The sequence below is a fragment of the Pochonia chlamydosporia genome, chromosome 4 (genome assembly GCF_001653235.2).
Source record: "Pochonia chlamydosporia 170 chromosome 4, whole genome shotgun sequence".
Lineage (NCBI taxonomy): Eukaryota > Fungi > Ascomycota > Sordariomycetes > Hypocreales > Clavicipitaceae > Pochonia > Pochonia chlamydosporia.
In genome coordinates, this window is record NC_035793.1 from 4,068,379 (window position 1) to 4,094,980 (window position 26,602).

Genomic DNA, 26,602 nt, shown 5'->3' on the forward strand with positions numbered 1-26,602 from the left:
TTCTGCTTTGGGACTGCTATCCATGTTGATTGCTCAGCCCACTTGACGAGGCTTGCACTAGAACGCAATTGGGCCTCTCGTAACCTCGTTCTACTTTCTTCCGTTGTTGCGAGAAACATTTTTCTTGGACTGGGCTGGGCTTCGTCTGATGACTTGGCGTCGGGTGGCTTTCGAGATGCATGCACCCCTGCCCGGCACCATGTGAGTAATCGTCGGCTGTGGGATGTTCTCTCGTAAAGGAGAAGTTATATAATACCAACTTGGAGTGCCAACTTCGGTACGAATTGGTTCTCTTGACGGCTTTCACTCGTTTCTGCACCAGACCTGTTTTCTGGGGCCGCTCAAGCTGCTGAAGTAATACCAACTTCTAGTCACTCGTTATTTTGTATTTCTGCAACGAGCATTTGCTCTGGACTACAAGGCAATATGAAGTTCGTTTCTGTTGCCTGTCTGGCAACCAGCGTTGCCGCTGGTGTCATTGACCCAGCTGCCGCTGTTGTTGAGCGTGATATCAAGGCCATCACTGGCGTTATGACCGAGGTTGGCAAGGGACTCGACACTCTTGATACCCAGGTCAAGGGCTTTACCACCAATCCTAAGCCAGTCGAAGATGCTTCCGACGCCCTCGTCCAGACTCTTAAGACGGGAAAGGGCACTGTTGATGCTCAGCCTGAGCTCGGACTGTTTGAGGCCCTCGGTCTCCAGGATCCCGTCAAGGCCCTCCAGGCTAAGGGTGAGACTCTCTTGAGTGATCTCAAGGCCAAGAAGACTGTCATCCAGAACGGCAACTACTGCTCTCTCGTCCGCAAGCAGACCACCGACATCAACACCTACTCCAAGGCCCTCATTGCCTCCACCGTCTCCAAGGTTCCTGCTGGTGCTCAGGGTATTGCCAAAGACCTCGCCGCCGGTCTTGTTGATGTGCTGCAGCGATCTCAGGATGAGTTCAACGAGAAGAACTGCATCGACAAGGGTACTACTCCTCCCACCACCACCAAGAAGCCGCAAACTACCACTACCGAGGAGCCTTGCGACGAGACTACCACTAAGAAGCCTCACACCACAACCAAGAAGCCTCACACTACGACTTCTGAGGAGCCTTGTGATGAGACCACCACTACTAAGAAGCCTCACACCACAACCAAGAAGCCGCATACTACCACTTCTGAGGAGCCTTGCGACGAGACTACTACCACCAAGCGGCCTCATACCACCACCAAGAGACCTCACACTACAACTTCTGAGGAGCCTTGTGATGAGACCACGACTACTAAGAAGCCTCACACCACAACCAAGAAGCCTCACACCACGACTTCCGAGGAGCCCTGTGACGAGACTACCACCACCAAGAAGCCTCACACAACAACCAAGAAGCCGCATACCACTTCTGAGGAGCCATGCACCGAGACTGAGACCACCAAGAAGCCTCACACCACGAGCAAGCATCACCACACAACTACCTCTGAGGAACCTTGCACGGAAACTGAGACCACCACAAAGGGTCATCATACTACTAGCAAGCACCATCATACTACCACCTCCGAGGAGCCTTGCACTGAGACTGAGACTGAGACTACCAAGAAGCCTCACACTACCAGCAAGCATCACCACACGACTACCTCCGAGGAGCCATGCACCGAGACTGAGACGACCACCAAGGGCCACCACACAACGTCCAAGCATCACCACACAACTACCTCTGAGGAACCTTGCACGGAAACTGAGACCACCACAAAGGGCCACCACACAACGTCCAAGCATCACCACACGACTACCTCCGAGGAGCCTTGCACACTGAGACGACCACCAAGGGCCACCACACAACGTCCAAGCATCACCACACGACTACCTCCGAGGAGCCTTGCACTGAGACTGAGACTACCAAGAAGCCTCACACGACAACCAAGAAGCCTCACACCACCAGCAAGCACCACCACACTACCACTTCAGAGGAGCCCTGCACCGAGACTGAGACGACCACCAAGAAGCCTCACACCACCAGCAAGCACCACCACACTACCACTTCAGAGGAGCCCTGCACCGAGACCGAGACAACCACTGCTCCTGGAGGCACTACCACCAGCTCTGCCGCCGGTACCACTTCATCTCCTTCGACCGAGACTGAGACGACCACTGCTCCTGGAGGCACCACTACCTCGTCTGCTGCTGGCACCACTTCCTCTCCTTGCACCGAAACCGAGACCACCACCGCTCCTGGAGGCACCACTACCAGCACTGCCGCCCCTGTCACGACCACATCCGCTCCCGGAGGCACTACGACTTCTGCTCCCGTCATGACTACCAGCACTGTGTACACCACCAAGACTTACACGATCACCTCTTGCCACCCCACTGTGACCAACTGCCCCGTCGGTCATACCACCACCGAGGTCGTCCCCGTGTACACCACTGTTTGCCCTGTCGAGGAGACCGCAACCCAGACTGTTGTCCCTACCAAGCCCACTGAAACCACCTTTGTGACCATTCCCGGCAAGCCCACTGGCGGTAACGGAGGCAACCCTCAGCCAACTGGCGGCAATGGCGAGAACCCTCAACCTACCGGAGGCAACGGAGAGAACCCCCAGCCAACTGGCGGTAACACTGAGAGCCCTCAGCCTACTGGAGGCAATGGCGAGAACCCCCAGCCAACTGGTGGAAACGGAGGCAACCCCCAGCCCACTGGCGGTAACACTGAGATCCCTCAGCCTACCGGCGGTAATGGCGGCAACCCCCAGCCTACCAACACTCCCCCGGTCACTGCCGGTGCGGCTTTCGTAGGCCCTGCCACTGCCTTTGCCATCGCGGTTGCTGCCCTTGTCGTTGTATAAACGGACTGGACGGGTTTTGAGGATATAGACGGGAGGAAGCATGTTCTCTGTCAAGGCGGCTTAACAGACGACTCAACGTATTTCATTGACACATTTTTATGTAGTTAGTATTACTACCAGATGTATTTATTTCATAATTCTTTTTCCTTACCAGAGCAACACTTGGAAATTCTGATTGACAGGTTGAGTTACGTTATCGATGGTTGATGATGCTAGTAATGCATAATGGGACCAAGATTCAAGGTTGCTCACTCTATTCATGTTGTCTGAAGATGTTGCTACGAATGTGTTTAATGTGTGATATGTATGTTCATTGTCGTGTCAGGATTATAACATGTTTGACGCAGAGACTGACACAGAATGGCAAAGTACACCACTGGGCACTGACAATGTCGGAGCATAATTTGAAGAGAAGTATTGTTGGTCACGTTTTAGTTGCTGGACTTGATGGCTACCATTGCAAGTTGTTTGCCCCATGCCAGAGTTGGCAGATGCAAAGTATCGAATGGCACCATGCATTGACTCCGGTCTTGAGCCCCTCAAGTGAGGCTTGATGAACAGGCTGCTAGAAATCATTGCTCCTAGGGGAGTGCCAGTATTGCAAACAATTGAGTGTAGTGGCTGGCTAACTTTCGTGTCTAGTGGAAGGCCAAACTATCATCACCTCGCCGGTGCACGTCAACATGTCAAAGTATTCAATGCTTTTGTGGCCACTTGCGCGTATTCAGATCTTGCTGCAATGTCAGCAGCCACATCCTGTTCGGCACGTCAACTGCCGTCAACGTTGCATACAAACTTTCATACTTGAATAGTCTTACGTACAAGCAAAGAATCGTAAGCTGACCTGCTCCATCACCCATTTGGCAACGGCTGGAAGTAAGCACCCAGTCTTTACCACATCCAACCAACAAAAAGAAACCACGACACCGTGCAGACAATGCCTCTATCTGAGACATCAGCACGGCAATTCCCCGAAATGGATGACGGCAGCACGGGTCCCAACTTCCCATGATTCGGATATTTGAGACTTTGCTTTTGCCAAATGCAACCTGATCCATATTCATCACAGGATCAAGCCATAAGTCGTACGACATTATCTTGTGTCACCTCAACCCCCTCAACGCTGCAGATTGGCCCCTCAACCATCACACTCACTTCTAACAAGCTGTTATTATTATTTTTTGCTTCCATTCAAAATGGGCTCCAAAATGCCAACTGCTATAGATTCCAACACCAAACTATCGTCCTTCCTCTCCACGCACCCCAACATCCGCACCATCATCACGCAATGGGTCGACATCTGCGGCGTAGCCCGCTCACGCACCACGTCCATCCAGCGCTTCATTGAGCTCGTCAACGCGGGTGGCAGCTTCAACGGCAGCGTTCTCGACATTCTATCCTCTTCAACAGGCGGCCTCTGTGACGAACTACTCGTCCACTTTGCCGACAAGCGCCACAGGATCGTGCCGGATGTTAGTTCCATAAGGGTTGGATTTCCCTTGTGCGAGACCTCCGCTGTGGTGGTGGGTGAGGTTCAGGGCGGTGAGATTGAAGCGGATGCGCGTGCGAATCTACGACGGATAGTGGACGAGGGCGCTGCGGAGGGATACGCGTTCAAAATTGGCTTTGAGCTGGAGTTTGTGCTTCTCGAGAAGAATGAGTTGACACCCGCGGCACCGGGGTTGACTGGCGTAGGGAGTAATTCGCCCTGGTACAGATCGAATGTATGGCCTTTGATGGAGGAGGTGATTACGGCGCTGGCAGATGCGGGCATCCTCGTCGAACAAGTGATTAAGGAAATGGGCCCTTCGCAATGGGAGGTTGCCCTGCCGCCTTTACCACCTGTTGAGTCGGTAGACGCGTACATGTACGCCCGAGAAACGATTCGCAATGTTGCCCACAAGCATAATGTCGTGGCGACGTTCTATCCCACCCCGTATGTGGGCGATGGCCAACCCTCAGGAGAGCATATCCATGTATCGGCCACGAAGGGCGGCGACGACGGCACAAGCAATACCTGGAATCCGGATGAAATGATGGCCGGGATACTAAGCCATGCGCCTGCCCTGGCGGCCATTGGACTACCGCAGAGTGATTCGTATATCCGCGTGGGGAATGGTAAGATGGGAGCAGGTGGCATGGTAGCTTGGGGAGATAACCATCGTGATGTTCCGGTGCGGAGGATCGGCAGAAATCACTGGGAAGTGAGGGTCCATGACTCTACGGCGAATGCGTATGCTATGGTGGCGGGAATGATAGCCGCCGCAATGGACTTGAAAGCTCTTGATATTGGGGGGTTGACGAGTAAGTTCCTGTGGATTGTTAGGAAATATGTACTAATAATCTTTAGAATTCACGCCATTTTGTTCAGAGGAGGAGCTGAAGGCGCTGAATATGACGAGAAAGTTGCCTCATTCGCTGGAGGAGGCGCTGAAGGAAGTGGAAGATGAGAGGGAGTGGCTTGAGAAGACGCTGGGGAAGGACTATGTTAAGTGGTTTTTGGTGTTGAAACGAGGAGAGTTGGAAAAGCTGGGTGGTATGGATGTTGAGCAGAGGAGGAAGCTTTTGGTTAATCACTTTTAGGGTGCATGTGAGGAGTAGTTACTGGGTGAGATTAAGGGCTCTTCAAGTTTGAGAAGACTTTAGTAGCATTGTCTTTCGTTGGGCATGGTCGAGATGGCAACGTGGGAAGAAAGGTAGTTACGATTATGACATAGTTGATGAATGTGTCCTAGCACAGAGATTTATTACCACGTGAAGAAAAGAATTGCTCGTAGCAATAGCTGCTATATAGACTGGCATGAGGTGCAACCAGTGCGGCAATAGAGTAGTTACAACACGTTGCTCTTGGACAATTACACCAGATCAAATACCTGATCACATAAACTCCGTTACGAAACAAACAAAACAGAAGCAAGTCTATACACGCTACCCAGAACCCGTAATTGTATCCCACAAACCCCCAACCTTATCCGTAATCCAATCCCACCATCCCTTCACTGTATCTCCAACCGATCCACTCCCCTCATCTTTCCCATCGCCCTCGGGCTTTCCACCATCCTTGGTAGGTTCCGCAGCAGGAACCTCCGTACTAGTCGACGTAGGTGACCCCGTCGGCTCATCAACACCAACTACGATCGACGACGATGCCACAATTTTAGTTGGCCGTGATGCGTGAACAAATTGCGTAGAATGAGTGGTCTCTGGATGGGGCGGATCCGCGGGCGTTTCTTGCTGATTCTCAGCGTCATGGCTGCCGACTGGTTTAAGGGGGAGTCTCAACGTTCCGTTATTCGGTTGTGGCTTCATGCCTAGCGAGTCGCATAAGATGTTGTATACTTCAATGTTTTCTGCAGGTTGTTAGTAAAATACATATGGCGACAGGATGAGGCACTTACGGAAGGGCTCGACACGACTGTTCGCCGGGTGTGGAAACGCTGGTCCTCGAGCAATAAAAATAGCTCTCATAAGAGGATGTTCGTGGTCGTAGCCGTGCAGGCCACGAGGGTGATACACCAGCCCCTTCTCCTTGGCCTCCGTTACCACAAACTCCTTTTTGGTGACAATAGCCCAGCCGGTCTTGGGGACAACCCACAGAGGGGCAATGCGGTGGTTGTTGGAAAAGTGATACTTTTTGGGCATGTCCACATCACGGAGGTAGACGTCAAAGTTGGGATTCGACTTGGCCTTCTCCTTGAGTTGGTCGTATAAAGGCTGGATATCTTTGTTGTCCTTGGGTCGCAGACCGTACAGTGGCCAGCCATCTGTATGCTCAATCTTGGACGTGTCGATGAGATCCTCTAGCTGAAGCAGGCGGGAGGTATCTGTAGTAGCCATGCCGTGGTCAGATACCACGATGACGTTGACAATCTTTGTGAGATTGCGAGCTTCGAGCCCCTTGAAGAGGCTGTCGAGCATAGTGTCGACGGATTGAATAGTCGACCTGATCTCGGTGCTATTCGGGCCGTACTTGTGACCGTCCGTATCGACATTTGGGACATACGCCGCAATGAGCTGGGGTCGCGAGTCCTTTGCTTCCAACGCTGCGTTCTCCTTTCCAGGCATGTCGAGGAAGCCTAGTATCCTTGAGACTTTGCGGTCGAGCGGCTCATTGCCGTTGTATTTGTCGACAATGCTCGCAAAGGTCTCCTGGATATGGGCCTCGCTTCCGGGCCACATGTGCACTGCAGACCGGATGCCCTGTTTCTCAGCCGACACCCAGAACGGCTGTCCTCCCCACCACTTTGGATCCAAACTCCTCGCTGGGTCGGTGTAGTAAAACTCAGCTTTGAATTCTGGATCCCAAAACGTGTTTCCAACAATGCCGTGTGCCTCGGGATATAGACCCGTTGCCAATGTGTAATGGTTAGGGAATGTGAGAGAGGGAAAAGACGGCAGCATATACTGCGGCGACACACCCTCCTTGACAAAGGCATTCAGTCTAGGCGTCAGGCCGCGTTGCAGGAAATCCGCACGGAAACCATCCAAACTAAGAATGATTGTCGTCGGTGCAAACAGGGCCGTTCCATTGCTGAGCAATTGCCCGTGAGGCAGTGCGCTCTTCCGGACAGCTTCCAGGCCACAAGGACAAGTATAGCAAACCCGATAGCAATAAGGGAATGTAAGAACAACCACCTCCGCCAACTGCGACCTCGGTTGCCTCTAGCCTGTGCCACCAGGTTCAATCGTCGTCGGTCGGCTTCCTCGCTGTCCTCCCGCTCGCTGCTATCGCCGGTGGAACTGCCGTCCTTCATGCCACCTTCTTCCATCTCATACATCAGTTCGCCGTCTTCGCCATGACGAGCATCTTCCAGCAATCTGTCCCTTTTCTGTTTCCTCCTCGTCCGTCTGGCTTCTCGTTTCTCAGACACCAGGTTCTCCATGGAGGCATTCGGCGACGATAACTGCGATGAACTTCCTCGGCGGCCGAAAATCTTCAGGGCGCTGGGGACTGAGAGCCCGGACCCCCGTCGTTGGCGCTCCTTTTCCTTTCTGGATGTGGTGACCAGGCGGTCGAGCTCTTCTTCCTCCATCAAGACGATTCTGTCGGCGGCGCGCAGCTCGCGGCTGTTTCGCGCCCGTAGCTGCAGCTGGTCATCGTCGCTGTCTGTGTCTTGGTCGCTTCGGGAATGGAGGGATGCTGCGTCGTCGTCGTATGCGATGGGGGAGAGCAGTGATGCGCTGTCAGTGCGCTCTGCTTTGGGTAGGTTTGTATCGAGTCTGTCGAGGGACATTGTGTCGACTCCAAGGCAGTGGCTACCTGCCTTGGGGGAGTGTCATTGATGGGTATAACCTGGATAGGCTGGTCGTTGATGAAGAATATGGTTTCGACCTGTTTTGAATTGAGATCGGAAGCTGAAGACGAAGTCAAGGTGACAGGGTCCAATCGGACAGGGGTGCAATCTGGCTCTAGCTTACCCTGTACGAGACTGGATGTCAAATTCTCGATTGACGGAAATGATGAAACGAATTCGTTAAAGTATTGAAATAGAAGGACTGCCCTTTCACGGCATATATAATGGACTCCTATCGATTTGGCTTGTTTTCGTAGCTTAATAGGTGCGAGAGTTTGCTGTCACTACCGTGAGTTGGCTATGTGACCGTGGAACGCATCAAATGACCTTCATCCCGTCTCATCACCACACATCTATAAGATTTTCAAACTTCTTACAATGATAACATCGTTTTCTGACCGAAAAACACAAATATAATCTCTATCATGTCCCTATACTTATGCCCATAGCTTCACAGAAGCTGACTCTCACATTACCCTCCACAACACCACAACACCACATACAGAGTGATCACCATCCTGCAACAACTCTGCAACAGTTTCAACCATATCGCCATCCCATCATCTACACCAAACTCCTCAACGCACCCCCCTTACTAACAAACCACCCCTCCGCCTCCTCCATCCCCAGCAAACTCGAAATCCACATCCTCCCAAACCGATCAACATCATCCGCCCCCGCCTCGCTCAACACCTCCCCAAACTGCGCATCCGTCACCACAAAATGCCTCTTATCCCTCCACGCCCTCGCAAACTGCACCGGCGTCCCCGCATTCCACAAATACGCCGACATGGTCCACGAGTGGCACAACCCCAGCCTCCCATCGCACTCGAGCCCCTTCTGCCCCGCGACCAGCCGATACACCTGCAGGAAGAAGAAGGCGAACAGGACGGTCCGCCGCGCCGACTCCTGCAGGATCCAGTCGTTCCAGAAGTCTCGCGTCGGGGCGAGCGGGTACAGCGGCAGTTCCTTGGCGGGGGACTCGAGGTCGAAGCGCACGTGGGCGAGGAGGCACATGGCTGACTCTTCGACGTCGGGGATGATGCGCTCGGCGGAGGCGCGGGCGTGGATGTCCCCGTCGAAGAGGCGGATGGTCTGGTAGAGGATGAGGGATTGGGTGTGCGCGAGGATGTCGATGAGCGTGGTGGGTGGTGGGGAGGAGAGGAGGTCTTTTACGCGGAGGTCGATGGCGCGCAGGATTATGGGTGCGTTGATGGGCGTTTTGGCGAGGTAGAGGGCGCATGAGGCGTGGGCGTCTTTGAATTGTGAGTTGTGAGTGTTGATATTGGAGGATTGGTGTTGTGTGAACTGACCTTGCATGGATTTGGGCATGCCATCTTTGTATAACAGGGGGTGACACCACGGTGTTTGTGTTTCCAAAATCATTAGTGATGGTGCTCTCTTGATTTCATCAATTGCAAATCGTAATCGCTTCGAAATCACTTCCTCTATGTGCAGTTCCCGTGTCGTGGGCGCCATCAACGACGTATTCTGCTGTACTAGTTCCATCAACGGGCTGTCCATGCTGTACCCAGGTAAAGCAAAGTCTGTAATTCCAATACACGAAGTATCTAGATTGTCAAACATGCCAGCAATACCAGCGTCAAAGTGTACCACCGGAGCAGAAGGACATGACAGCACAGCCGGCGAAATAGTAGGTTCCTCCAAGAGAGACGCAGCAGCAGGCGAATCAGCATTACGTTGTACCATCCGCCTCCCACCACGCTGCGGATATTCACAAGGAAGATTGCGTTGCGAGCATCGTAAACACGCGGGCAAGGCAAAGTCGCACCGTCGTTTGGCCTTGATGCATGCACCGCAGGACTTCCGCCGAGGAGGAGGATTCCCGCGCTCACGGGCGGTAAGGGAGCCACTCATTTTGACTTGTGGTGGGGAAGAAGGTGGCCTTTTTGTTGCAGCGGTGTGAAAGGATTTGACAGATTGTAGGCGAATTGTTGCTTGGATGGCATTGTGCTGGTGGAAGTTGAGGTTGAAGGTGAGAGTGAGATTCACGAGGTTGTGGAAATGCGCCGGTAAAGTGGGTCGGCGGAACTCCGCCCGGCTGGGTTTTGCGGAGTGGATGCCGAATTTGGCAATTGGCGGAGCTCCGTTTTGTTTGACAGCTTTGTGAGTCGAGTTTCTGTAAGTTGGATTTTGAAGTTATAAATTGATAGATATTTCTCACAGATGATATACATTTGACTTTACACGCAAGCCTTAATTAAAGACGGCTTCCAACCTTGTATCGATCGCTTCTCATCAACAACACCTCATACTTTCACGAACCAGTTATCCACACCATCTACACATCTTTACAATTCTTATCTTCTGGCCATATTCACTCCCGTATTCCAAAATACTGAGCAATAACCAAGTCTCAACTCTCTCCGCCATTCTCACCCTCCATATTCTGAACATTAAGAAACACTTCAGTCTCAAATCTCACCCAACCACCCACAGCCCACTAGCAACACATCACAACCACCACAACCACAACCACACAAGAACCAGCAACAATGTCCATCTTCATCTGCGGCATCACCGGCACCCAAGGCTCCTCCATCGCCACCCACATCCTCACATCCCCCTCCCCCCCTCCCATCCACGGCATAACCCGCAACCCAACCTCCCCCCCCGCCAAACACCTCACCTCCCTCGGCGCACACATCCTCCCCGCAAGCTACACCGACACCGACACCCTCACCACCGCCCTCTCCACCTGCCGCGCCCTCTTCCTCAACCTCTCCCCGTCATTCACATCCCCCACCGAAGAACTCACCACCGCCCAGACCATCATCAAAATCGCCCGCGCCCAAGGCGTCCAACACATCATCTACTCCTCCGGCATCAGCGTCAACGACGCCCAGTCCCTCCCCAACTGGGACCCCGAGTCGCCGACCGCGGCGGTCCTACTCTCAAAACAAGCCATCGAGCGGGAAGTCCGCTCCGCCGGGTTTAAGTACTACACGATTCTCCGGCCAGGCAGCTTCATGAGCAATTACGTGCAGCCCCTGGTGAGGATGTACGCAGGGTTAGTGGACGAGGGGCGGTGGCGCACGGCGATGCAGAGAGACACGCTGATTCCGTTGGTGGATGTCGATACGATAGGAAGGTTTGGCGCGGCTGCGCTGAGGGACCCGGAGAGGTTTAACGGGAAAGAGATCGAGTTGGCGGATGAGTTTGCGACGGTGGATGAGGTTTTGGGCAAGTTGGCGGCGGTGACGGGGAGGGATTTGAAGGCGGTGTATATGACGGATGAGGAGGTTGATGCGGAGAAGGGGACGAATCCGTTTGTGGCGGGTATGTTGATGATGAGAGGGTTGGCTGGGTTTGTGGACTTGGAGAAGGTGAAGGAGTGGGGGATGCCTGTGAGTTCGATGGATAAGTTTATTGAGAGGGAGAAGAGTCGAGTGTTGGAGACGTATGGGCGAGGTGATTGAGTAGCACATTGGGTGGAAAGGTTGATCAACTGAACAAATACTCTCGTCCAAGTTCTTCTTTCTCCCGCGAGCAGCAATAGGACGAGAATGAACTGGCAGTTTGCGGCTTGTACAGAGAGAAGAAACAATATAAGCTTTATGATGGTGCTTACACACACTCTATCATGTTTATGCTATACACATCATGTACATAGGTGCGTCGTGATCCTATTCGTTCCAAATATAGCTTCAGTCCCTGCTCTTGATGCTAACCTTGACTATTGCAACGCCAGAATACCATATGTGTTTCCCAATGCGACAAATCCGGACTGGTATACCCTGCCAAAATTAACGCCAGTGCAAAAATTCTTTCAATAAAAGCTTCTCTGATCATCATCTTCAACTTCCATTGCTTTGGAATGTTGGTGAAGGGTGCTCGGGCGCATCGTGCCATGTACCACTGGCTGTATTCGAGCTTTGCCGTGGCCAACCGATGGGCATGTTAGACATCCTTCGTTGGGTTCCTACGCTCTCGCTTCGAACACGACCGATTCTCACCACTGCGGTCTCTATGGATTGGTTGGTCCCCACGGCGCTATTCGTCGAATTTCTTTGGCTGCCCATACCGACTATAATGCCACCCTTTTCATTTAGTGATCTGGTTGCACCACCGCCAGCAGCCGCGGAAATTGCTGCAGCTGCAGAGCTTTGAAAGCCCTTGAACTGCTCTAGTGGCGTCTTATCTGACGTTTCATCCACAAACAACCATCCGATGCCGGTTAACAGACTGATAATGACCACAGCAGTCAAAATAGCCGCCCCAGCTTGATCACCGGCCGTAATCGGTCCATAATCCGGAGGCTTTGGCTCGTCTCGACCCATGTCACCTCCGCCGAGGCCTGGGTTGCCTTTGCTAGTACCACCGTTGTCGTGTGTCACCGGGCCAGGACGTTCTTGGACCATACATGCCAAGGTAACTTCCATTGCGGCCATCTGCTGGCCAACATCAGTCGAACCATCATATTTGTTCTGATTCCACTTGAGACCACACATGCGCTTGTTGGCACCTCCAACGCATTGTTTGGCCGCCGCAACCGCTGATGCGCGCAGATATGGCATCACAAAATCGTAAGTATGCGGCGCCCACTTGGTGATTGCGGCAAACCAACGACTAAGGTAGGCCTTAAATGACTGCTGATCCAAGTTGCAACGATCGACAGGCTCACACGCAACCTCCGTCATGATGTTCTTGTCCGGACCTGTGAAGAACACCTTGCTGGCATCGAGCAACTTATCCAACCGGTCCTTCCAAACAGGGTTTTCCGTATAGTTGTACATGGCGGCAGCGCCTAGAATAAAGCCACCGGAATTGTAAGAGAACTGATAGGGGACGTGATCGGTACAATTAGTGCCAATATGTGCGCCGTCAATAACCCGCCAGTATTTGTCGATAAAGCCAACGCCAATCATCCAATCCCATGACTTTTCGGCCCAGTCAGCGTAAGAGTTGTTGCCAGTGTAAAGAGCAAGCCTTGCGCCGAGGGCAAAGAAACAGGCCTGTGAAATGGAGTTTTTGTAATCGTAGCCCTGGTTCCACTTGAATATCTGCCATCGTAACCCGCCGTTACAGTGTTCGGTATCCCATCGAGCTGCTTGAGTATTGAATACAGCCTGGGCGAGCGCCAGCCATTGAGGCTTATCCTTGGGCGGGTCAGGGAACTTGTTTTCTGCGGCGCTCATGACAGCTAGCCCCCAAAACCCTTGGTCATCGTTTCCTTCTGTCAAGGTTTGGTTTCGCGGCATGTAGTCGTTGGTGTCGCCGACTTGGAACAGGAGAGCTTGTTCCACGAGCTTGTTGTACTGATCGTCACCCGTGTAATACCAGTAGTCTACAAGCGCGCCCATCAAAGCACCAGCCTCCCACCCTGAGTCTTGTAGTCAGAGAAAGCTTCTTCAGAAACAGGGAGAATGAACAGGGGGCATCCATGGGGTGGCGGGAGACAGATGTCATGGTTAGCATTCAACTTACAGTAATAAGGTTGAGGAAGAAGACCCGGTGTCCCTCCAGGCTTGTCGCCGGTGTAAAATGTCAAGAGGTCCTCAGCCATTTGTTTGGCAATGGTTTTAATGGAAGCTACAAGAGCAAATGGTTAGCCAAGGTTCTGCTGCTCCAAGACAATGCTCAGTTTAACGGTGAAGCTGATGGTGCGCAAACATGTGAGTACGTACTGGTTGAATTAGGGTCTAGATTGTATGCAAATGTGAGAGGACTCGCCAACAAAAACATTATTGCAGCAAGCAATTTGCCGAAGCTGCCTGTAACTCGAATGCACCCCATGACGAATGGATGACTTGGAACTCGTAGACAAAGTTCAACAACATCAGGCAACCCGGTGCTGGTCCATTCGCACCTAACAACCAGTTGGTTCAGCAAACGAAGTGGTGCATTGATCGAGATATTTGTTTTAGAGATTCGCAATATAGTTGAAATGTGCGAACGAGGATGTTTGGCAAAAAACTTGCGACGATACAGAATGCCCCAAGGTTCCGTGTACGGCGAACGGGCTAGAAACCCGGCGTGGTCTTGGATTAACTACACGTGCGCGCACAACTGCAGAGGCACCAGAGCCGAGTCAAGCAGCGAAGGTGAAACTAAAGTAAATTAAGAAAAACCTGTCAATATGGCGGTCGCTCGTGTGAGTGGAGAAGTGATCGAGTAAGACGGGCGACGGGCGTCAACCTTTTGCAAAGTTGTGTCGTACAAGCGGGAAGCGATTGGAAGAACGGATCCAATGGCTTTCAGTCGGACAATGTCTGGTTTGATCCGGCACAAGAGGGGAAACAAGGTTGGCTGAAAGAGTCAAGGTTGTTTGTTTGCCAGGCACAGCATAATGCTCCGAGGTGTGATTCAAACGGTAAGTTCGGTATTGCCCGTATGTAAGGTACGAAGCTGAATGCGATGGTGTAAACGTTTGAGGTCTGCAATATGAACCCTGCGAAGTCCTCGCAATTCTTGAACTTTATTGTGTGTCGCCTGGTCAGCCAGAGCTGAGCTGAATGGATCGGGAGGTTGGGATCGATGAGAGGTCAGGTCGAAATTGTGTAAGCAGAATAAAGCCACAAGCTGTCAATGATGGGACGAGGCGTAGGCCCAAAGCTTGAGAGAGGGAGAGGAAGGCTTCTAGGGTATTATAAAAAAAGGAAAAAGAAATTGCTACCTCTTCCGTTCAATTTTGTAGAGAGGATCAAATTTTGCAGATATTCTGCTGGGACTATTCACATGGAAGTCCAATAAGGAAGGAAGGAACAGGAGAATGGCTGATGTGAGCAGAGTTGGACTGGCTTGGAGTTTATGTGCGTGCTGGTCCAGATTTGGACATGGTGAAATGCACTTTCTCTGAACTCGAGTCCCAACCGAGCAAGGTAAGAACCTAAGACAGAAACATGGACTCGGAAAGGAGGGCTCATTAATACGCGGTGCGGTGTGTATGCACTCGCGGGTTTATCCATCAGACTCCATTCATGATATTGAGGGGCAACATGCACGCCAACCACACCAGACAGACTTCTGCACCAGCAATGCGCCATCAACTAGACTTTCGTGCGCCGTATGTACTGTTTATTATACGAACATGTTCGTAAGCTAACCGGGCTAAAATATGCATGGCCTTTTTAACAATGGCACTCTTCTTCTTTCGGCTATGACAATGCCTGCCGTCTGGAAACCGATGAGACCATCTCCAGAAGCTGACCCAACCTCCTCACAAAATTCCACCATACTTCCGATGTCTCCCAACTCGCCCCGGAATACGAGCTCCAGCTGAAGACAACCACTAGCAACCACTATAATCAGCCCATGACGCTCCAAGGCTCCACTGTACGCCTTTCTCTCTTTGTCCGCTTGCAAGACACGAATTGTATTGTACCAAGCTCCAAACCCAGGCCAGCATGTACAGATAGAGGCCTAAATAGAACTTTGCCGAACTTTGGATGATGTGGCTGGCCATCTATTCATTCAGTCTCCTGTCTGGTGGTGGGCTACAGCTTATCCAACCCGGCCCAATGTCTCACCGCCGAAACTATGCTGAAAACAACAAACTGATATCATCATGAGCAATTTCTAACAATCCGGTTCAATACCACACGTGTGCCACGAGCGACGCTTCTAACTGGCTGTGAGTGCGATGTTCGTCCTAGGCCTGTTAGTCTTCAATGTTCGCACGAAAAACTGACGCCGGCCCACTAGATTCCAAGTTCTACCGTGATGCCTGGATAATCACCAACTGCTGTGCTCATGTATTGTATTGCTTGCTTTGGTGGAAGTCCTCCGAGACTACCGAAGCAAACATGGAAATGTGATATGCCAGGATCTGGGACAATACTGAGTCTTAACATCCCAGCAACCGTGCGGGGTGTGCAGCTCTAGAATCGCGGCCAATTCTTGAGCCTTTGGTCCAATCATCAATTAAGATGCTCACTCAAATTCGTTACACAGTCTCCGCCGCATCTTTGCTTGATGTTGAACTCTGGCCGAATCCTCGGTTTAGCGCCGAGCACGACGGTTCAGCGCCATGTATCAACTTGGGTTGACACTCTAGAACAAACCTGATGTTATCCACAGTTGAGCTCATGCCTCACTGAAAAAGGACACCACCAAAGATATCGGACATCCATCCGCTGAAGCAAGCGGGGAATCCCTGCAGAATGTGTGCGCCATCCGTCAAACTTCTGGCTTCTGGTGGGGACTGCAAAGAACTCCGGCTCTTTGCCTGCTGACGTCGTCAACAAGTAAATAAGTCACAAGGTTGATGACCCAACCACCTAGAAAAGTTGTCCCTGTTGGCATCTCTCCATTTTGTTTGCTCGCAGTTGCTTGCTCACGGTAAGTATCGGGTTGCTGTGCTACGGGGTATTGAGTCTGTCGTTGTGGTAAAACGCTGGCCGCTGCTCTGCCCAGCTGGACATATTGTAGAAGAGCACCTTGTGGTTTGTAGTTGACTTTGTTGCCCAGCTTACAAGCTGTAAGTCGGAGCCCTTTCGGAATCAACAATCATTGGCAGATTCTGATTATTATGGCAACAGGTCTGGTGCCTGCAGACCCGTGCTTGCGCCATCCGCTCGCAGAATGAATCCTTTGGCAACTTGCCAAGTCATTTTTATGTTAGATCGCTGAATTGGTTTGACCGATGTGCTGTGCTCATCTCTATTTCTCGACCAAGTGTCGGAAACTCAGGTGCAACGAATCCCCAAGGCACCAGCGGCTCCCTGAGCATGAGCAGTATCTGTGCTCTTCAGGCACCCGTGATCCGGTGTGTCCATAGGGTAAATTTCACCAGGATTGACAGCCATTTGTATCTTGTCGTGTTTACTGGCGGAATCAGTAGTGTATTTGATGATAAATAATGGACATGGTCAACCTACTTCGTGGAAATCGGCTCATCACAAGGCCCCACCTGGTTGCTCTAGCCACGAGAAGCTCTTGTTGTACTTCTGTAGGGATAGGTGTGGCTTGAAAAAGACTTGTGGCTCAAGAATCTTCACGTGCAAAATTCCACGTGACTTTTCCGAAACGTCATTTGTGGCAAAAGCCAGTTGGCGCTCTGGGCAACCGGAAATCCACGTAAGTCCTTGGCACGGGCTTACCTGCGTGCGTGTCTTCTTCGTTGACAGGGAGTTTTGACCAAACCCTGCGCCTCAAAAGGTTGACGTAGATTGAGAGAACAGACATTTGAATCGGCACCTGCGACTTAGTAGTTTCTAAAAGAAGATAGAGATGCAGAGTGCCAAGAGGTAATGAATCGTCTTCCGTGTAAACTTTGCTTAGTATCGTGCAAAACACGTAGAGCAGCACTGCGCCTTTCTGATACTCGAAGTGTCTCTGGAGATGGAGCATGATCATGACCACCTGGAAGCACCGAAGCACCAGCCGCACTGTGTGCTCGTTCAAGTGCGATTTGTTTGACTGCCATCTGTCTCAGTTTGAGAGTGGCTTTCCTTTTTTAATGTCTCTGCCCTGGTTTTTCTGGTGACGAGGTACTTTCAGGGAGGACCGGAACAAATGTCTCCTTGGCCTCCGCGTCCACAGTACTTGTGGCCTACTTCGTACTGTCAGCTGTATGGGCGCTTCGCCACGCCAACCAGACGATTTCGTTGTGGTCACCAGGGGGTTGGTATATCCTTCCCTCCGACGACTGACTCTCAACTCAACTCCTCCAAGCGCAGTTTTTGCCAAATTCTCCATCGAACTCTGCTCGAACACAACGTCTCATCTCCTAATCTTCCAAAGCTGCTCATCCGTCCGATTGCCGGCTCAACTGAACAGCCACCACACTGCCCCGTCTGCCGACCGAAAGCTTCAACATGTCTGACAGCCGATCCTACGGAGAAGGCGGTCCTTACAGATCCGATGATGCACCACAAAATGGTAAATACAGCCAACATCCCGGAATTGCGAAGGTCCAACAGGTAGGTTATTGTCATGCATTTAAGCCCGGGCACACTTGCGCAAATCCGTGCTCCGCGGTTGAGCAATAAATGCCAGTGCCACGGCTTGCTCCCCCCCTGTTATACTTGGGTGGATGAATTACTGCCAGTCGAAAAACCTCGAACTCAGACTGGATGACTGTTAAGATGTGCAAAGTCTTCCCTTCGATTGGCGAACTCGGGAAGGACAGGGCAGCAGAGAGAATAATGTATTCATTGAGAACTGTTTGGAACTGTTTTGCTAACACCGATTTCTGTAGGGTCTCGACGAGGCTCAGGAGGTAATGCGTAAGAATGTCGTACTGGGAACGGAACGGGGCGGCAGGTTGGACAACTTAGAGGGCTCAACTGGCCACCTTCAGGAGTCTTCGGGACAATTCGCTCGGGGCGCCAACAGAGTTCGCAAACAGATGTGGTGGAAGGACATGAAGATGCGAATGTGTCTGATTGCTGGCATCATTATTCTCCTGCTTGTCATCATTATTCCTTCTGGTATGCAAATTCCAGTTATATTCGAAGTCGCGGCCGTGTCTACTGACTAACCTATCTACAGTTGTTGCGACTCGCCATTAATATCGTTTTGGTTTTGTGTTGCGAATCCTATCGACGATAGAGCAGCGATCTAGTCGAGGATGTCTTGGTATCAACGGAGTCCAGCTACCGCGGCACTTTTCATGGCTTGAAAGAATCGGCGCGACATATATTTGTTTTGAGCAGCACGACCGGTTTAATAGGGGACAGTTACACGCTTTGTTTGTTTTAGGTCGTTTCATTGTATTCCGCAGACAGAATGGCAGTGACACTCATCAACGTCACAATTTCGGCTTTTTGACGACCATCAGCGGATTACAGCCGGCTCAGGCATGGAACGAACCGGCCGACAGGTCGGATTCCGGGTTAGGTGTTACATCCAATACAATTGAGACACTGCCAGCTGCGCTCTTGTAGTATATTTGTTGAAGCTCTGGAGTCCTATTTGATCGCGTACGATGTTAAGTTGTGTAAATGGGATGTCCTGTCGAAAACGGCCGAAAGTTGGGGCTCTCGACTGGCCGAGTATCGGGTCACAATGATAAATATTATTGGGTAAGGGTTGATTGAATGTTCGCACTTAGTTGGCCACGAAAAGCCTCACGCTTCTACAGAGAAAGCGGGAATCGAATACAACGTGCGAGAGGGACGCGTGATCCCGGATAGACCAGCAAGCAATGGAAAACCCAATGGATGGCGAAATCATCAACCGTGATGGCAATTTGGTATAGCCTAGTAGGAGGAGGGCACTATGGCGCCGTGGTCGTCTTCCGTATAATGTGAAATGAATACTAATATTCTGTCCTCCTCTATCTCAAAAGTACAGTAGGGGGTCCGAAGTATTTGAACAAGGAAAGGTATCGCATGTCGCGTTGTGTGCTTAGGCATATTGAGGTGTTAGTGTATACTTGGATATGTCCAAATACCTTTGACCACAGACTGTAGATAAGGGATCAACTTGCATGAGCCTTGGCGGGTATCAACGACGCATCTCCGCATGGGAGCAAGGCAGGTTGTACTGATCCCACTGTGATCGCTTGTATGTGGCCATGACAGTTTCAACGTTGGCTAAGTTGTGAAGCTTAACTCCAATAAAGCATGATGACGTATGTTTGCGGTCTTTTTGAGTTGTTACGACTCACAACTGGCAGTTCGGCCTGGCTGCTTGGAGGGTCAGGATCTGGCGTGCTCTCCCTGTGTGAACGCTTACCGTGCTACGTATATATGCGACAAAGCTGCCTCAGCTCTGGACATCTGATATCTATGCTGCATCTGCTTCAAATCTCTGCCCTTTTGTTCCTTTTGTTTTACCACAAAGTTAGTTTATTTGCCCGACGATTCAAGTGAAGGCTGGAGATCTGGTGAGCCCGATCTCGCTACCTTTTGGTATTTTTGTTTTCAGAAAGGGAAGGAGTGGCTGAGAAGCCCAAGGTGACCACTGACTAGCATCTGCCAGAGAGACGGCTGACTGAAGCTTCACCGCCCATGCAAGAGCGGTCTTTCGGGGACCAACAATTGGTTTTCTGCCCCTCCCCCACAAGCTCAGCACCGGTTTTTGGCTGGGAAACTCCAGGAGCCGAGACTGACTGGCGAAAACTGGGTCTCGTCCTGGCAGTTGGTGTGCCGCTCCAGAAGAGTCACCTTCCCTCTCACTTGGCAAGCCACCTCACGGTTTTTTTCTCTCTTCCCACCGTGAGATTATTCTTTCATCATACCAATCACGCATAGGTTGTAGACTGTACCAACCAGTCCCCGAGCCAATTGGCCCTCCATCGTCCTCCCGCTCCGATCACCTAACAGGACGATGCTGTCTGCAACGGCTACTGCCTTGCGGGCAGGTTCGCGACGAGCCATCTCCCGAGCAGCTGGCACTTCCTCCGTCGCGGCTCCGAGGCAGATCCGATGCCCCAACGTCGCCATATGCCGAGCTCTCTCCACCACGACGACGCTGGCATCACCGCCTGCCCGAGACCGTACGCGAGAAATTGTCGCCCAGACCGTTAGCAGTATTGGCAGCAAGCGAGAGGGCCAGCAGTACCTCAAGCTATTCACCTCAGTGTCATCCCAGAAGTTCGCCGTCATCAAAGTTGGCGGTGCCATCTTGACGGAATACATCGATGAACTGTGCAGAAGCTTGCTGTTTTTGTATGAATTGGGACTGTACCCTGTCATTGTTCATGGTGCGGGCCCCCAATTGAACAGGCTCCTGGAAGAGGCTGGCGTTGAACCCCAATTCGAGGAAGGCATCCGAGTGACAGATGCCAAGACGCTCGGTGTGGCCAGAAAGCTATTTCTTGAGGAGAATTTGCGGTTAGTTGATCGTTTGGATGAGCTTGGTGTGGCTACTCGCTCTTTGAGCGGCGTCTTCATGGCCGACTATCTCGACAAGGAAAAGTGGCAATATGTCGGCAAGATCACAAAGGTCAACAAGGAGGCCATTGAAAAGTCCATCGAGGCTGGTTATATCCCTGTTCTGACTTCAATGGCGGAATCTGAAGATGGGAGACTGCTCAACGTCAATGCAGACGTAGCTGCTGCTGAACTAGCTCGTGCTTTGGAGCCTCTCAAGGTCGTCTATCTCTCCGAGAAGGGCGGCTTATTTGATGGCGAGGGCGAGAAGATTTCCCACATCAACCTTGATGAGGAGTTCGACCAGCTCATGTCTCAACCCTGGTGCCGGTACGGCACTCGCCTCAAGATTAAGGAGATCAAGGAACTACTAGATACGCTACCCCGTAGCTCCAGCGTTGCCATCATCCACCCTAGCGAGATGCAGAAGGAACTCTTCACCGACTCCGGTGCCGGCACACTGATCCGCCGTGGTGATAAGATTCAAAAAGTTTCTTCGGTCAATGAATTTGAAGACCTCGACAAGCTCAAGGCGTCCCTTATCCGAGACCGTGAGGGTCTTGATGCCGAAGCCACGGTTGAGCGTTACATTGACTTCCTCCAGGAGAACCCCTTCAGTGCTTACTATGACGACACCATGCAATGCCTCGCCATTGTCATGCCGCCCAGCAAGGACCGTGCAATGGCCACTCTGGCTACGCTGACCATCACAAAATCTGGCTGGTTGACAAATGTAGCCGAAAACGTCTTTGCTGCGATCAAAAAGGACTACCCCAGCCTTGTTTGGACTGTGAGCGAGAGCGACGAGAATCTTACCTGGTTCTTTGAGAAAGCTGACGGCAGCTTCAACAACAACGGTAGTGTTCTCTTCTACTACGGATGTGATCTTCGGTCTGAGGCTTTGGCTCCCGTCTACGATGAATTTATCTCCCACGGCCGCGCCATGCTAGGTGATTCTAATCTCGAGTCACGACTTCGTCGCGCTGCCCAAGCTGCTAGCGAGTCACTCGGTCGTACCCATGCTGCCCAACAGGCTCGTACCTACTCTACCAGCTCCAGTCCTTTCCAGAATGCCGCTCAACGTCGGGGCTATGCCACCACTACGAACCCCAACCCACCTTTTGGTAAAAAGAATGCCTCCAACGATGTACCATCTCGTGTCGGCTTGATTGGTGCACGCGGCTATACTGGTCAGGCTCTCATTGACTTGCTTAACGCCCATCCTTATATGGACCTTCGACACGTCTCTTCCAGAGAATTAGCCGGCCAGGAGCTGCAGGGCTACAGCAAGCGAAAGATTATCTACGAAAATCTGGGTCCCGAGGATGTTGCTAAGCTGGAAAAGAATGGTGAAATTGACTGCTGGGTCATGGCTCTGCCTAATGGTGTGTGCAAGCCTTACATCGAGGCTCTTGATGCAGTCTCCAAAGGCAGCAAGCGTCAAAGTGTCATTGTAGACCTTTCTGCCGATTATCGATTCGACAACAAGTGGACATATGGCTTGCCAGAGCTAACCAAGCGATCTGAGATTTACAAGGCTACCCGGATTTCTAACCCGGGTTGCTATGCCACCGCCGCTCAGCTCGGTATCGCTCCTATATTAGATCACCTTGGCGGACAGCCCACCGTGTTTGGAGTCTCCGGGTACTCTGGTGCCGGCACCAAACCGTCCCCCAAAAACGATGTCAACGCCCTAAAAGACAATCTTATGCCATATAGCTTAACAGATCACGTCCACGAGCGTGAAATTAGCAGTCAGCTTGATACCCCTGTCGCCTTCATGCCTCACGTTGCATCTTGGTTCCGTGGTATTCATCACACCATCAGCATACCCCTTAACAAGACCATGACCTCTCGAGATATTCGACAAATCTACCAAGACAGATATGCTGGAGAGAAACTTGTCAAGGTTGTCGGTGAGGCCCCGCTCGTCAAGAGTATCATGGACAGGCATGGCGTAGAAATTGGCGCATTCGCCGTTCATAGCAGCGGGAAGAGGGTGGTTGTTTGTGCTAGCATTGACAATTTGCTCAAAGGCGCGGCTACACAATGTTTGCGTATGTTTTACCATTGCCCTGTCATCTTCAACGATATACTAACGGATTGTGTAGAAAACATGAATCTTGCTTTGGGGTATGCCGAATTCGAAGGCATCCCTACCATGTAAAAAGGCCCTACGAAGGCTTAGACGGAGGGACATTTCGCGGGTTGGGGAGTTTATCTTGAATCAACCGGTTTCTCTCTGGTTATAGTCTATTTATTGTTTTTGACCTTTGAAGAGTGCTGGGGTCGTCATGTGTAGAATACTGCACATGTCATCGTGGTTCAATAAAGAGTGCATTCTTCAATACTCTATCCTACTCTCTGACACATCTTAAACGTCGTGTGAAACTGATGAATGAGACTCATGGTGTGACAAAAAGAAATCGATCCTAGCATGCCTAACTGGTGATCCGTTCTTCAATTTACTGCAGTTTGCACCCGCCACCACGCCGGCCCCGGGCTCTCGTACTAGGCTGCCTGTGTTCAACACCTGTCCGTCTATTTATTTCTTTTTGCTGCTCTACTATCTCCTTGGTCAGTTTGGTCCCTTCATGCCCTCGCCCAGCTGCAAAGTAGGCTTCCGCAAGGTCCTGCTTAACCTTAAAGAATTCCAGATCGTAGATTTGCACCGGCTGCAGCGGAAATTCCACAATAGGTTCGCATAATTCAATTGCTAGGTCCGGCGTATCATCAGCAATATATGCGAAGGAGAGGGAATGCACCAAGGTCAACCACGATGGATGACTGCGTGGCAGCTCAGTTGTCCGAGGCACTGTGTAGGGTTTTAGAAGATCTATGGCCTTATCCGGTTGACCAGCCGCTGTGTACGCATCCGCAAGCAGGCATTTTGCACTATAAACGGCCGGCGTTTCTTTTGTTGTCCTGGCTTCAAGATCCGCTGCATACCGGAGCATCCTAATTGCTTCGTTGTACTGTTCCATTTTCAGGTAGCAGCCTGCGAGACTCGTTCGATATGGCAGTCGTCTTGGATCGTGGGGAGCCAGTCCCTGTCGTTCTGCTTTTTCGTCCAGGGCAAGCCACGCTGCTTTCGCTCGATTATTGTCCCCAATGCTGCCGTATATAATTGCTAATGCGTATTGCGCATTTTCCTTAATTAAAGGGTCGTCCTCTTGCTGTAGCTTCTCAAATATTTTAATTGCCTTGTTGTGTTGGCCGCTCTCATGGTATGACGATCCCAGCTCCATTTCTGCCATTGTGAACAGATCGGGTATTTCCCTGTTGGAGGAGTTCTTCTTACAGAACTCTGCTACTGTTTCGGCCATGTTCACGGCCTCCTTAAAGCGCAATTGCTCTCGCAGGCACTGCCCAACAACCACTCCTAGCCATGCGGCACTCATATCGTGCAGCACCAGCTGGGGTCTAAGGATTGTAAGGGCATGTGGAAGGTATTGCCGCTTTGTTGTCAGTTGTTTCGAGGGGAGCTTAGGAAAAACCATGCTGATATGATGGACTGAATCACTTTGCGTCATGAGACCCTCGAACAGGTCTTCTGGACAGACTTGTAAGGCAAGATGAACCAGACGATGCATGTCCACTATTTCCCCGTTCCCTTGCCAGCTGAGAAAACTGTAGGAGCAGAGTTTCGAGACTGCTTCTGTCTTTGCAAGTATTTCATCTTCCTCTTCAGCGGGTTGTGACTCCGGAGTATCGTCCTTTGGTATACGGTCTTTTCCCGTTTTCTTCAGGCTGGGCAGTATTGACAGAGGTATAGCTTTAGGGTCTATGTATCGAATGAATGACAGCAACTGAGCTGCGCCAGGATGGGTTTGGCAGATTGTTTTGAACGAAATGATCCAAGTTGTTGTCATAGCCCCTTGGTTCTCGTCATGAAAGGTCTGATCTCGCACCCGCAAGTTTTTACCAAGTAGACCGAGGGTATATTCGTCACGCTGCTTCGTGTCGTTCAATAGACGTAGATATGCGGCAACAGACATGTTGTTCACATTCATATACGTAATGGCCTGTCCAATCGCGAGAGGTAGATGCGAAAGCTGTTTCAAGAGCAAAGAGGCGGCCTCATAGGCACCAGGTGTGTCAGCATTGGGTTTTTCACTGAGTGCATTCTGCAAATAGCTCCAGCCTTCATCGTTTGTCATTTCCTTTAGCTCTACCTTGTGAAACTGTGTAATACTTTCTGCAACGACTGCTGTACGGGTTGTCAACAAAATTCGGCCCATTGGACTCTTGGGGAGATCGCTGAGCAAACCGCTAGGGTCGTTCTCCGTACCGACCAGAGACGGATCATCTGCGTTGTCCACAACGAGGAACCATGGCCCTGCGGAGGGAGACGAAAGATACGCTTTTAGGGCTCCTGTTGGTGCCTCATTGCATTCGCGATTCGAACTGATACTCAGGGTCTCGACGAGATCCCTGGCCGCCTTATCAAAGGCATCCCTGGATTGAGCCGGCATCCAGAAGACGGAGTACTCTTCTCTTTCGTCTTTGACTCGATGAGCTATTTCCAGAGATACTTGCGTTTTACCCATGCCGCCAAGTCCACATAATGCTACTCGTTCTACACCCGCGGAGAATAGCTTTTGCTCAATGTCTTGGATGGTCTTCTCTCGTCCTGTGTAGCACGGGTTTCTCGGATACGGCAAGCTGCACACTAAATGAGAGAGGCAAACAATTGTCAATGACTCAAAATACAACCTAGAGAAGACTATTTGCTGGTACCCAGCCCATCTGAAAGTTAAAACGCACCTCGTTTAGCTGATTTCGGTAGTCCAAGGCATGATATAATCTCCTTGGCATAGGCAGCCGCCATTGCAGCTGCATACGGTTGCCATACTTTGTTTTTCTTCTCATCCCCATAGTCACAGACGCCACGGATGATACCAGCCGGGATATTGTGTAGCACCCCAGCTGCTTCCATCTCGATTCCAATAAGACCATACTTGTCATATAGTTCGTCGCGCTTCAATCCATTCTTGATAACTCTGTTACCCGAGCCAATAGGCCCATACCAAACACAGGTACGGTTATCTTCTGGTCGAGAAGCCCGCAAAACTCCCGACCCGTCGCTGTTGTACAGACGATCTTCTTCTTGTCCTGGATCAGCGAATTCTCGTGCGAACTTTTCATCGTTCTTCATTGCGTCGTAGTGCGCTAGAAACAATGGCCTCTTGCTTGTTCGATCCCCCGCTTTGATTTTAGTAATTGCCGATCTCACAATTCTAAGTGTCGGAGTCGTCCAGCCTCCATGTAGAAGCTCAAACCCATTCAAGGTCTCCTTTCCCACGTCTAAGTCAATCAGACCTGGTCGTTCTCCCTCTGGTATGGCCACGAGAACATCACCGAGTCGAATGTCACGCTTCTTCTCGCCGATGAGTCTGGGTAGACCCGCAGCAACTCCGACAAGCAGGCAGAGCCAAAGATGTGGGAAGACCTTTTTAAGTTGCGCAGAGATGGCAGAAGAGGACGAATTTCCGTATTTGTCACCGATTGCAAAAGTGGCGATGACGACATTGTGCTCAGCCATGCTGCCTGCCATAAATACGTAGTCATCCCCTTTGTCAAGAGGGAAGTCGCCAATATGCTTTTTGTCGAGCATGTGATGTAGTGCGTTTGCCTCAACCTCCAGTGGAGCAATGAATGCGATGTTATAATTTTCCGGTCTAAGTTTCACCCTCAT

General features: G+C 51.2%; 9 protein-coding genes across 9 annotated transcripts; 5 read left to right on the plus strand and 4 right to left on the minus strand.

Annotated features, from left to right (window-relative positions):
- Positions 1 to 426: 426 nt before the first annotated feature.
- On the plus strand, positions 427 to 2,828 carry VFPPC_17803 (cell wall galactomannoprotein Mp2/allergen F17-like protein; the record flags this gene model as incomplete). The annotated part of the gene is made up of 2 exons (XM_022429484.1): positions 427 to 1,501; positions 1,738 to 2,828. 2 exons carry the CDS (start codon positions 427 to 429, stop codon positions 2,826 to 2,828), a joined length of 2,166 nt encoding a protein of 721 aa, XP_022285462.1.
- A 1,196-nt stretch (positions 2,829 to 4,024) lies between these two features.
- On the plus strand, positions 4,025 to 5,411 carry VFPPC_14441 (developmental protein fluG; the record flags this gene model as incomplete). Its single annotated transcript, XM_018292210.1, has 2 exons — positions 4,025 to 5,132; positions 5,179 to 5,411. The coding sequence occupies 2 exons, from the start codon at positions 4,025 to 4,027 to the stop codon at positions 5,409 to 5,411; spliced, it is 1,341 nt and encodes a 446-aa protein (XP_018144251.1).
- A 345-nt stretch (positions 5,412 to 5,756) lies between these two features.
- On the minus strand, positions 5,757 to 8,062 carry VFPPC_14442 (Type I phosphodiesterase / nucleotide pyrophosphatase family protein; the record flags this gene model as incomplete). Its single annotated transcript, XM_018292211.1, has 3 exons — positions 5,757 to 6,178; positions 6,227 to 7,359; positions 7,431 to 8,062. 3 exons carry the CDS (start codon positions 8,060 to 8,062, stop codon positions 5,757 to 5,759), a joined length of 2,187 nt encoding a protein of 728 aa, XP_018144252.1.
- Positions 8,063 to 8,686: 624 nt separating this feature from the next.
- On the minus strand, positions 8,687 to 10,000 carry VFPPC_08611 (C6 finger domain-containing protein; the record flags this gene model as incomplete). The annotated part of the gene is made up of 1 exon (XM_018287288.1): positions 8,687 to 10,000. One exon carries the CDS (start codon positions 9,998 to 10,000, stop codon positions 8,687 to 8,689), a length of 1,314 nt encoding a protein of 437 aa, XP_018144253.1.
- A 638-nt stretch (positions 10,001 to 10,638) lies between these two features.
- On the plus strand, positions 10,639 to 11,562 carry VFPPC_08612 (NAD dependent epimerase/dehydratase; the record flags this gene model as incomplete). The annotated part of the gene is made up of 1 exon (XM_018287289.1): positions 10,639 to 11,562. One exon carries the CDS (start codon positions 10,639 to 10,641, stop codon positions 11,560 to 11,562), a length of 924 nt encoding a protein of 307 aa, XP_018144254.1.
- A 378-nt stretch (positions 11,563 to 11,940) lies between these two features.
- VFPPC_14443 (glycoside hydrolase family 76 protein) lies at positions 11,941 to 13,879 on the minus strand (the record flags this gene model as incomplete). Its single annotated transcript, XM_018292212.1, has 3 exons — positions 11,941 to 13,466; positions 13,571 to 13,675; positions 13,771 to 13,879. 3 exons carry the CDS (start codon positions 13,877 to 13,879, stop codon positions 11,941 to 11,943), a joined length of 1,740 nt encoding a protein of 579 aa, XP_018144255.1.
- Positions 13,880 to 17,901: 4,022 nt separating this feature from the next.
- VFPPC_08614 (synaptobrevin domain-containing protein) lies at positions 17,902 to 18,597 on the plus strand (the record flags this gene model as incomplete). Its single annotated transcript, XM_018287290.1, has 3 exons — positions 17,902 to 18,006; positions 18,285 to 18,516; positions 18,578 to 18,597. The coding sequence occupies 3 exons, from the start codon at positions 17,902 to 17,904 to the stop codon at positions 18,595 to 18,597; spliced, it is 357 nt and encodes a 118-aa protein (XP_018144256.1).
- Positions 18,598 to 20,359: 1,762 nt separating this feature from the next.
- VFPPC_08615 (protein arg-6, mitochondrial precursor) lies at positions 20,360 to 23,071 on the plus strand (the record flags this gene model as incomplete). Its single annotated transcript, XM_018287291.1, has 2 exons — positions 20,360 to 22,961; positions 23,016 to 23,071. The coding sequence occupies 2 exons, from the start codon at positions 20,360 to 20,362 to the stop codon at positions 23,069 to 23,071; spliced, it is 2,658 nt and encodes an 885-aa protein (XP_018144257.1).
- A 298-nt stretch (positions 23,072 to 23,369) lies between these two features.
- On the minus strand, positions 23,370 to 26,602 carry VFPPC_08616 (kinesin light chain; the record flags this gene model as incomplete). Its single annotated transcript, XM_018287292.1, has 2 exons — positions 23,370 to 25,576; positions 25,672 to 26,602. 2 exons carry the CDS (start codon positions 26,600 to 26,602, stop codon positions 23,370 to 23,372), a joined length of 3,138 nt encoding a protein of 1,045 aa, XP_018144258.1.